This window comes from Pseudopipra pipra, chromosome 1 (assembly GCF_036250125.1).
Source record: "Pseudopipra pipra isolate bDixPip1 chromosome 1, bDixPip1.hap1, whole genome shotgun sequence".
In the NCBI taxonomy this organism is placed as follows: Eukaryota; Metazoa; Chordata; class Aves; order Passeriformes; family Pipridae; genus Pseudopipra; species Pseudopipra pipra.
In genome coordinates this window covers 27,465,067-27,477,189 of record NC_087549.1, presented here as the reverse complement: position 1 = coordinate 27,477,189, position 12,123 = coordinate 27,465,067, and the positions used below count along the sequence as shown (strand labels likewise).

Sequence of the window (12,123 nt, the reverse complement as noted above, 5' to 3'; positions counted from 1 at the left end):
TTGCTTCTTTGTGATTTAGCATTCTAAAACACTCAGGCAAAAGAAAGGCTGCATTAAGAGAACATCAGTGACTCATATTCAGGAGATCAGCAATACCATATCTGTGATTGTTTTTATAATGCTAATTCAGCCCAGCTGTGTAAGTCCCTTTCCAAACAGTGGGTCATTTAGTAAGGGCACTCAGATTTGGGAATAAGTCAACAATTTGTGTTGAAGAAGATGCTAAATGTGAGCTAGCCAATCCCTCATTCACTGTAGAAGAGGAATTTGATTTAGTGAATGAGGTAGCATTTGCAGAATGGTTGCTGGATTTAGGAACTTGAGTATTGCCTGGAAGAATTAAAACTTCTTTTTCTCTATAAATTCCAGGGCCATACTGGAATAATTTAAACCATAATTTTTAAAAATTGTCATTATTTCTGTTTTCCTTATTTTCTATATCAAATTTTAAATCCTCCCAGCTTGATTTGTGGAATTTTAAAATCTCATAGCTTTAATTTAACATTTAGTAGACTGTAGGTCTTAAAGGAATTGCAGCTGCCACCCAGTTAGTCAGAAGTTGAGCTATAGGATACCTGCTGTTCCACTAAACCAAAGTGACTGTGATAATTTGTCCTTCTTTCCTTTTTTATTATCCTTGGAACTTAATTCCAGGGGACTATAGGAAATCTGAACTTAATAATTACTGTGAAAAATCAGGTCTAAGGTACCCCATCTTAGGCAACCAAAGTTAGTGAGCAATTCTGGCCATACTTCCTTTATTCCATCCAAAAGATGGAAAGAATGGAAACTGAAATCTGTATATGGTGTGTGAACAGCCATATAAGATGTATGTTCACTGATTCCCTAGCTCTTTGCCCTGCTTCCTAAGATGAAGAAACATCCATAGTTGAACCTGGATCTCCATCAATGGTTCTCTATTCAGGTGTTTGACATGAATTGAAGGATTTCAGGGAACAACACAAAATGCACTTGTTGTGCAACCTACACATCAGCTTAATTCACTTTCTGCAAGCAAAGATGATACTACTGTCTCAGCTCATGAGGGAAAAGACAAATTAGTAGTTGTTTGTGAGGTGGTCAGGTGCTGCCATGAGTAACACCATAAAAAAGTCTGTAAGAAGTTAACAATGTTTGTCAAGAGCAGCATCTGAGCAGATAGCGATAAACAAGGTGCAAGGTCACATATTTAAATGGGAGGAAATTAATAGTGAATTACCTGGGCACCAATCCATTCTATCCAATAAGTGAGGTAAGGGTATATAAAAGAATAGTTTATGATCTGATAATGCAGGGCCATCAAAAGGTGCCTTCACAGAGGGGCTTAAGCTTGCATGGACATTTTTAATTCTGACCTGTTCTAAACGTTCTCTTTTTCACTGATCCTTTGGCAAGAACCATGTACATGCCTGTTTATGTGCCATCTCCTAGATTTTTGTTAAAAGAAAAACTATCTACTTCACATTACAGATAGATGCAATTTATTTCATATTACATTTCAATGGGACTTTTGAGTTCCCTAATTTCTTGAAACTGCTAAAGGTTTACATTCAAAGTTTGTATCATTAACAGATACGTGCTCCAATTACCCAAACATATCCTGATATATATGATCACTAGGTACCCAACTCATTATGGGATTAAAGTGTAGATACACTGACAAGAATTACATAGAAATAACACATCCAATTGAGCAACTTTCTCCTTATGGTTGCTTTTCCTAACCATCTAGTCTACAACACAATAGTATTAGCACATATACTTTTCTCCCTTATGACTTCCAGGTTTTATTTACATATTAAAATATGGGTTTAAATAAATTACTTGATCAAGCTCAGTTGAAAATCTGTGGCACTGCCACGCCTGCATTTACAAATCACTGATGGGTGCTTTGGTCACAGTAAAATCCTTCCTTCCTTTTACAGTTCAGGTCTTAAAATACTGCTCCTATAAAATGTCAGTGAGTCTCATTATTTTTAAAATTTAAATAGCAAGAGAAATGTTTTTCCAATAGCACTATTGAGTGAAATTAAACATTGATTCCTGCCTTGCTTTCAGCAGCAGGATCCAGTCTCCAGCTCAGCTGTATTCACTGCTCTCTCACTTGTAAGGACTTTTCTTCCTACATAATTTTAAAAGGTATAAATTTCATTCTGTGTACACCATCACCTATAAGAAAAGCCACTTTTTCATGTACTTGTTTGCATCTGGGGACTCGTTCCAATGCAAAGTCAAATCCTCTTAAACCTTCAGTTGGTTCCTAGCTTTATTGATGGGTGCCCTGTACTTAGGGTACCTACAAATAAAGATTTTATCGATCATTCTGACCTCTAAAATTTTGATATATCGGTGAATCGAATATTCTAGCATGAATTTTTTCATTCTACTGTGTTATAAAACTGTTTCACCAATACAACATCCAGCAGACCAGAGTATCATTGTGTTAGAGAGATGTCAGTCTGGGGCCATCTGCTGGTTGTGTCGCGGAGCTTTCATCGACAGATTTGAAAAAACACTTTACATATGTAATTCTTTCGTAATTATAAAAGACCAACATATATTAATAAATTAATCACTTAAGTACGCGATGTTTCCTGTGTACTTGTTATTTGTTTTTAATTTTAAATATTCAGTGAACTTAATATGGACCAATTATCAAAAGAAAAAATAATTAATTTGTCTTGCTTTCATAAACATAATAAAAATGGAGGCGAGGAGGCCTAAAAAAGCTCTTACTTCACAATAACACCAAAAAGAAAGCAAGGAATAAAGTAATGTTAATGCTAATATGTAAACAATTTAGTAAAGTAATCCACATATCTTTAGTTTTATTGCTGAGATAAAGAATATAAATAATTCTTACTGCCTTACTTGATGCTTTGTAAGATTTCACCTTGAATTTTTATGTTCTGGTCTAAAAGAGCAAAGATGCACCATGTGCTGTTTTCTTGGGATAAAAAAGGTCTCAGTCAATTTTATGATGTTCTTCAAAGGTTTTTATTGAAAATAAATTCAGGAAAAAAAAGCAGATGAACAGAAGTGTAAAGACTTTAAAACCAGAAGTTCTAACAAATGAGCTACTTCAAACTAAGAATGATCCAGACAATTTAGTTCAGATTCTAAAAGTATATTTATATGATGCTGTTAAGTATGTATTTACTCATTTATTGTATTATAATATTGATAATTATGTATGCTGTAATTGAGTCATTTTTATTATTGCAAGACTATGTGCAACTTTTAAGTGTGTTTTCAGGAGCAAGAGAGAGCATTTTACAGATTTTACAAGTTTAAGAGAGATCCTTTGCACCTATTATGTATATACACAGACACACACGAATATCTACGTATTAACTTACTATGCTAATGCCCATACATATATATATGTGCATGTATATATATATGTGCATGTATATATATATAAATGCATGTATGCATATATGAATGTGATGTATGTATATTCATCTATGTATGTATATATCTATACATGCATGAACACCTGTTTTTCACACCTAACATCTAACTTGTACTGTTTACACTCTCAGTTAAACAAAATCCTGTGTTGGCTCTTAGTTGTGCCAGGATTCAACATCTGCCATTATTCACATTTGCCCTCAGCAGATCCATCAGCAGGAGAGACTTCTAACAGCAGCTGTAAGTGGCAAGTAATTTTATCAAGAAATGCAAAATGCAATTTAAAATGTATAAAAGGCAGATAAACAATAAGACTTCCCAGCATAAACAAGAAAGCGTAAATATATTGCAGATTGGGAGACCAGACTATGGGAGCTGAAACTAGGAAGAAAGACACTGCCACCATCACAAATGGAACTGGCAGAAACACCTGCAAGAAAAGGAAAAAAATGGTTTAGGAAATAAACAGACCAACTGTGATTTTACACCTCATGCATAAGAGTAACAACTCATTCTTTGCCACAGTAGAGTACCATTTCTCACACTGCTATAAACTCACTCAGGACAAGAATCATCTGACCTCAAATTGCCTACAAGATAGGCATCCTTTCTAAAAAATTTGTTAAAGCTCCTTCTATCACAAGGGGTAGCGATAGGCAGTACCTGAAATGCATTCATTGACATATGATATTACAGGTTCCTAAAAGACACTGAGGGCTAATTCTGGTGCCTAGAAGAAGCCTTCACAATGAGTATACACTTCTAACCCACCTTTCCAACTACTAGATTAAGAGGAAATTCAACCTATCCATAATGTCTATGGTTGTGTCAGGAAAGATGAGAGTAGATCAAGGTTTAATTAACTGTGAACGGTCAGCCAGGGTCCTACACTGTTCGTGGTACTGCTCCACATTGGTACATATCTGGTGCACATCTCCCCCATTCTGCATATAACCATCTCCTGTTTTCAAGTGCAAGTTCTCCAGGGTACAGACCATCTGTTTCACTTCCTTCTACCCTGAAGCAAGGTTTTTGAATAAGGCTCTAAGCACAGAGATTATTATTTGTATTTTCGTAACTATCCACTTCTGACTTGCACTTGTTCTGAAACTTTTACACACAACTCAAAACAAATCTGTAAAAAATATTTTGCAATTTAGGTCCATTTACTTTGTATGGTCGATGCAGATGAGGTTCCCGGTATCGAAGTACAATCAGGCTTGCACAAGTCAGTCCAATCATAAGCCAGGCAGAAAATCCAAAGTAATTTGTTAACATAATAAGGTCAGAGGGGATGATAAAAATGGATGCAATGGTGGTTGAAAAAATCATGGCTGGTGCTGGAGTACAGGAGTGGACATTAAGCATGGATATTAAAACAGGTAAATGTCCTGACTGACTTCCAGCATAGCTTAATCGACCTAGTGTGAACATGCTGCTGTTGAGGGCACCAAATATTGAGACAGCAACACAGAGAGGAATGATCCAGGCAACAGAGGGGATAACTCGATCAGCCCAAGTGACTGCCACAGCAACTGCAAGAAAGAAAAGCATTAGTGTAGTACAGGTACCATGTTCTGAATCGCTGACAGACTCAACAGAAACAAAATTTAAAACGCAAGAAACACCTGTACTTACCAGCAATGCCTGTATTTTTTTATTACAGTAGTCAAACAGTAATCTAATCCTAAGGGTATTTCATTCATGAGTTAAAGATTTCCTGGGAGAATGACAGCTAGGAGTGCTACCTGCCAGAGCAAGCCAGGTAAACCTGCTGGGGCAAATACCACAGTAATGGACTGCCCAGCAGGAGAGAGCTGCCTTTCATAGCTGTGCATCACAAACACACACACATGGTCAAGGAAAGTAAATGAACACCTTAGGCCCCAGCACGCCCATGGTGGTGACACAGTCTTCTGTTACAGCAAAACTGCCAACAGGAGCACAGGTACATTCAGAGATGGGTCGGCGAATGTGCTGTTAATGAGATTTTGCTTTGGGCAGAACTGAGAAATGTGAAAGATTATTTCTGAACAAGAGATATTGAATACTGCTTGGAAATTAACTACAGCCCATATTGTAGTGAGGACTAATATGTAGTGTTTCTACAACCAAATGCCATGAGGAACATAGATCTTGCAGTGACCTGCACAGCATAGGAAATTATTAGAGATGGGGAAAACCCCCACCACACCCTGCCTCCTCCAAAAAAATGTAATGAAAGAACAAAAGCCACAGCAACACATAGCAACGTTTGAAAAAGAGCTGTTGTTTGAAGGCTATCTCCTCAACTGGCATAGATAAACACAACTTCCTGGTATGTATGGAGCTGGTTATGCCAGCTGGGCAGCTGCTATTCACGGATGGTTTGATATTTGCTGCTTCTTTCATTGTAGGATGGATCTGCAAACATGTCCATCTTTCCCAGCAGATAACCTGACAGTGGCTGAGTGATAACACAAAGTTGCTGAATGACAGCTACACTGCTTCCATTTATGTTAGTGAGCTGTTTTCACAAGAAAAAAATAATTGATCCGCCCAAATGAGGTATGGTTTTTGTCATGCCTGTAGGCAAGGTCTGACAGCCTAATCTCATTACAGAGGGATTTAAAAGGTGCTGTTTGGACAATCAAGATGAAATACAGCTCCCCTTGGACCTTTTCATAGAAGGCTTATTGGTACAGGATCTGAGAAATGCTTTACATACACTAGACTTTTTTATAGGCTCTTCTGAGGAATCACAATATTTATCATGACTAACCCACAAACACACACCCAAAATGGCTACATTTTTGTGTCCATACTCTTTTCCATATTACTGAACATGTTAGACTTGTCCACCTCCTAAACAGTAATGGCTCTAACCTGAGACACTATGAGATAGGGAAAGAAGGAGGAGAGAGGATTAAAACTACAGGAAAAATTAAGGTTGTTGCTATACTCAGGACCTAACTTTCAGCTGATTTTTCAGGTTTTAATACATTTCCGATTTAATTTTTGGCCAGTGCAGATATAAACCAACATTTTCAACATTTAATAACATCTGTCTGCATTCAGTCGAACTTGTGTCATACAGTAAAATTAAAGAATTCTCTGTTAAAAGAGAATGAACCCAAACTTCTGGACTGTGAAGTTAGGTGAGAAGAAGTAACCCAGTACATTGACATCAGATGGGTATGCTAATGAACCACGTCTTTTTAATTAAAAAAATATTAAATCCATACCTGAGGAGACAATTTCCTTAGGTGTGAGGACAGTCAGATATGAGATGTTCACCAGTAAATAAAAAACAATTACTGCAGGAACTGCAGTCATCACAGTTAATGGGATATTTCTGCTGGGGTTTTTCATCTCTTCTGAAAAATACAGTTTAAAAAGACAAATAAAGCAAGCAGTGTAGCTTCAGCAAGTGTATTTCAGTGGTGAATCTGTGCAGAGCTTGACAAGACTGACACCAAGGTCCTACCCCAATCCCTGATCATGGCTGCTAAATTACGCTGCTTGTGAAGTGCTATGGTTGTTCTCAAATAGGCTACTATCAAAGATTCTTAAACAATTTATTTTTATTTAGCTATTTATTAACTATTTTGGAAGGAGTGCTGGATGAACAGATGATAAAAAAGATTACAGAAGGATTGATAATTTCTCTTTGATTTAATTAATCACATATTTGACTTACATTAGAAAATTGATTTGGTAAGAAATTTTCAGGTAGCTTTACTTGTAAATCACTACCTTAAACATGAGACTCTAAAGCCAGATTATTTATTCTGACATCACCTCATGAGTCCTGATCTTAAACTTCGTAATTGCCTATTCCTACTCAAAACCTTTTTCTTTGCCCTTATATCAGGAAATACAGAAAAAGTAGAAAAAAAGACTAGATGGTATAGACAGAAGAGCAATATTGCAGTGTCTTTAAAAGGGGGCCATTCCCAGCTGGATACCGATGATTATTACCTTTTCCAGGGCAAAGTTGCTGGAGGAAAACTGTTTAGTGCTAAACCCGATAGCTTAGAACTATATTTAGCAAATAAGAAAAAATTCCAGATTTTGCCAGGGAATAATTCAGGCATTGGCACACATTCCTGAGCACATGATATTCCCAACAAAAGATGGAGCTGGTTTCCAGAAGCCTAATAATTCATCCTCATCTCAATCAAAAAGGGACTCTTTCACCTCTTTCACTCCTCCCCTCACTCCCTCTCCTCACTTCCCTCAGCACTTACAGAAGATCTCCTGCGTATTACCAGCCAATAACTCACAAGAAGGAAGAAGTGAAAAGCCAAACATGCAGCTTACTTAAGCTCTTTTTAGGAGGTTGAAATCTCTTTCCTCTTTAATATACGATTCCTATCTTCTGCCCAGAACATCAGCCTTGAGCCTGTCCCAGTGCTGTCTGTAGCGCACAGAGCCAGGACCGAAGGAGCACAACAGCAGAATTCAAATACTGACTATCAGAGAATTTTGGATTTATTTCAGATGTAAGAAATACACTCGGTAATTTTGAGCCCAGAAATGGACAATCTCCAAAATTGCCAATTTAAATTTATCTTTTCATTTGTTTCTTTGGTCACTGCAGTCCTGCCATCCAGCTGGCACCTGATGCTTTAGCTGAAGCTCACAGAAATGAAGTTATTGTTGAAGAATAGGAAACTCAGTTCAATTCAGAACTATTGCATAGGTTGCATCTGTCTAAACAGCTGTGCTGCCCAGTGTATGGTATTTATTAGTACTGCTAACTGACCAAAAAATAAATTAATATTTTACCAACAGTCTTGTATTTTCTGAGGGTCACAAAGCCAAGTGCTTGTCTTTAAGGAATCCTTAAGATTTCAAAACTATACTTTCCTGATTTATGTCACCTTTTTTTTTTAATTGAAACACATTTTTAATGCTGGAATAACTGGATTGTAATGATAACAGTCAGTTCTTTAAACATTAACCAAATTTCACATTGTTCTCACCATTGAACTTTGAGTTATGCATTTAACACATGCAGTTTAATTAATATTTTACATGATAGAGGTTAATGGATACATACGGTTAAAGATATAAGAGCAATATCAACCTGCTTCCAACATAATTCCATAAATGTGATCATATCATAAAACTCTATTAATTTAATTTGTGACATGAATAACTAACATTAGGAACATCATCTCTGTACGTTTCATGAAAAACTGCTCTATTTCTTATTGCCACATCATCAGATATAGAATAGGGTGAGTAAATAGATATTCAAAAATGTTTTAAGTGTTTGAAATTGAGTACAAGTTCTATGAAAGTATTTATACCACTTTCCTTAGATCTCTCTTCACCTTCTGTGCAAAACTCTATTTTCCCAAGAAAATATATCCCATAAAATTGCTAAATTTTAACAAAATTCAAAATTAATTTGTCGATGTACAAAACAACTGCATAACCTCAGAGAAGGTACAGATATTTAAATAGAAATTATCTATGTGCACATAGTTTGGCATGGATAACCTAATCCTTTCCTAAAAATACACTGGCACAGACACGGACAAAATGCAAATTTTTTAGGTATGAAAAATTCTGTTTATGCATAAGATTTTAAATTAACTATTTTGATTTCTCTTGTACCCCATTGGAAATGTCAGTTTGATTTTCGAGACTGGACAAAAAGCAGGAAACTTCCCTAGAGAGGAACACTGCCTCTTCTACCAGCCCCAACAAACACAGGACTCGCATAAAACATGAGAGACCCTATGGTCTTGAAGGAGAGACAAGTTCTACCAACACAAGTTGAGAAACACAAGAATGACAACTGCAGAACAAAATCTAAAGAAGAGGAGTGAGATACCTGCCATATAATTGACGGACCACCAGCCTCCATATGCGTACAGTCCTTGGAAGAAGGCTTCAGCAACCTGCGAAGCGTTGGGGATCTCTGAGCTGAACAAGTCCTCAAATCTGGCCAGACTCTCCTTTTGCCTTGCAATGAGGAGAACAACGCCGCCGACAGCAATTACAGACAAGGCCATCATCTTCAGCAGAGTGAAAACTGTCTGCACCCACGCAGCCATTTTGACGCTGCAGCCATTCAAAATCCCCAGGGACCAGAGAACAGCCAAGGCCAAGCATTTTTTCAGCACTTCTGGTGGAGGGCAAATGCCATAGAAGGGCTGGGTGGCGTATTCAGCAAACAGCAAGGCTCGAGCAGCATTTGATGCTGGTTTGGTAAATGTTGACGTCCAGATAAACACAAAGGCGGGGAGGGATCCAAGGCCTCTTTTAATATGGCTATATTCTCCTCCAGAGAAGGGCAGAGAGGTTCCAAGTTCTGCATAGCAGAGGGAACCCATCAGAGAAACCAGCCCAGATGCAGTCCAGATTATTAGTGCGATGCCAACATTGAGTAAGGAATGCTTTAACACCCCTGTGGGAGACACAAAGATACCTGCCCCGACAATTGTTCCTATAATAAAACTTACCCCATCAAAATAACCTATATTTCTTTTGAGTTGAATCTTCGCTTTTTCTTTTCTTTGCATATCTTCGGAATCATCGCTTTCTCCTTTTCCCATTTTTTTTCTGTTTTTTCACAGCAGAATTCACTTTGTTGTTAGCAGTCTGTCATGGTCCTACCTGCTAGTGAAATGTTATGAGGAGCTTGGCTTAATCATTCAGCAAAGAGAGCATACTTTGGGTTTTGATGTCTTCTGTGTGAAGATGATTAACCAAATACTTCAAGAATCACTGGCAAATCATGTACATGTTGGTTTAATATGTACTTCAGAAAATTATTGAGGTCTGCAAGTATTTTTAAAGAACACAGTATAACAAATAATACACAGCAAATGCTCATTTCTCAGCTGATTTTCATCAACAGATTTCCATTTCTTTTTTGTATGTCTTCAGAGACAACAGCGAGAGATGGGTAAATGTGACTTCTACATCAGACCTAGGGAAAGAGATAGGATATGACAGCATGAAGAAAGAAGTCATCCCTCCTTATGTCATTGACAGTGACGTGGACATTAGTTGAACAGCCTGGCACTATTTTTCCACTGTCCATACATAAAATTGACAGTGATAACCAGTGATCACCAGTATGTTTTGCCAAAACTTCATCAGTCACTGAATACACAGGAGCTTGTTTATACTTCACTCATTAAACAGTGCACTAGAAAGAAAATTACCAGTTTATTCCTAGCTTTTTCTTGAGCGCTCACCATTAATATAGCACCCAAACATGTCCTAAGAAGATATTAATCTTCGGACACTACTGTGAGGGGAAGAGTCAGTGTTATCATTTTCACTGTCTGCATAGGGCTATTGAACAGAAAGATGAAGGAGTCATCATTCCCACCAGTTTGGCCTGTGTCTTTTAAGGTGCAGCCACTGGGGTTTTTTTACATATTTAACAATTTGTGGTGTATTTTGTGTTCAAAATACAGAAAAGGAGCTTCTCTTTAATCAGATGTGGATATGCCATAAAACCATGACTTTTGTACAAGAAAAAACGTATTTATTCTTTTTAAAATATGTAGAGTAAAATAGGCAGAAAGGGAGACTAACTAAAAGAAGTTCAGCATGGACCTTAAGGGTTTTCTAAGTTCCCAAACTAGTAGCAGAAAAGTTCTTACTTTTTGTCACTCAACTTGCGGAACCGGTTTTGTCCCAGAGGTCAAAGCTCAGTAATGCAATGAACTGAACTCATGCTTTCACAGAGCCCAACTGTGAAAGACACAGTGGTTCAGATCAGTACTGAAACATAGGATTTTCACTCAAGTACAAAATAAATTAATCTGAAAAGTTAGGTTTATATAATATGCCATCATGTAAAAGACCTTTAGCTAAAACAGGCATGTGCATAGACTGTAATCTTTTAACTTTTTCAATGACTTGGCTAAAGTGAATTTCCTTCACCACACAAAAGCTATGCAGCACGGTCAGTGAAAGAATCCACAGCTCCAGAGCAGCTTTTAACCATAAGACAATTCTTCCATCTTCTCCAAATCACTGTGGCACTCACTATATACTTTCATCTTCAAAATAACAAGTCCTACAGACTTCTGTAAAAATGTTTTTGCAGGTGCTGGGGTCCATCAGTGCTGGTCGCTTTTCTAACATCACCTCCTAAGGGCACAGGAGCAGGCAATTCCAAAATGTCAGAAGTCAAGCAGACAAGGTAGAAGGCTGGCTTGGCTGAGCAGGGATATTCTTTTGGAGGTAAGGCAAAAAGGAAGGTGTATGCCAATGGAAGCAAGGGTAGGAGACATGGGAGGAATAGAGAGATGCTGCTCATTGCTGTAGGCAGAAAATTCGTGTAGCCAAAGCTCAACTATATTTGAAGCTGAACAGTACTGTGGGGGACAATAAAAAGAGTTCTTTTAATTATATTAATGGCAAAAGAAAGTGCAGAAATGACATTGGGCTATTGTAGGATGAGTATGATCACCTCACAAACAGGGACATAGACAAGGCAGATGTTTTATGCTTTCTTTGGCTCTGTCTTCACACAGATGACAGGCTAAAATAGCCTGAGCTGCAGGACCATGCTGTGAGAATTATAAACTCCCAGTTGACCCTGAACTTGTGTGGAATCTGCTGCTCCAGCTGGATCCCTATAAGTCTATGGGGCCTCATGGGACTCATGAGAGAATACTCCAAGAGTTGGCTGAAGTCATCCTTAAGGCCTCTCTCGATGATTTTTGAACAGTCTTGGGAATCTGGAGAGGT

At 37.6% G+C, this 12,123-nt stretch overlaps 1 protein-coding gene across 1 annotated transcript; it reads right to left on the bottom strand.

The window, feature by feature from the left end:
- Positions 1-3,151: 3,151 nt before the first annotated feature.
- On the bottom strand, positions 3,152-10,066 carry SLC7A13 (solute carrier family 7 member 13). The gene is made up of 4 exons (XM_064649694.1): positions 9,242-10,066; positions 6,639-6,770; positions 4,585-4,949; positions 3,152-3,844 (listed from the first exon to the last, which is right to left on the bottom strand). Exons 1-4 carry the CDS (start codon positions 9,963-9,965, stop codon positions 3,599-3,601), a joined length of 1,467 nt encoding a protein of 488 aa, XP_064505764.1. The 5' UTR covers positions 9,966-10,066; the 3' UTR covers positions 3,152-3,598.
- Between the last annotated feature and the right edge of the window lie 2,057 nt (positions 10,067-12,123).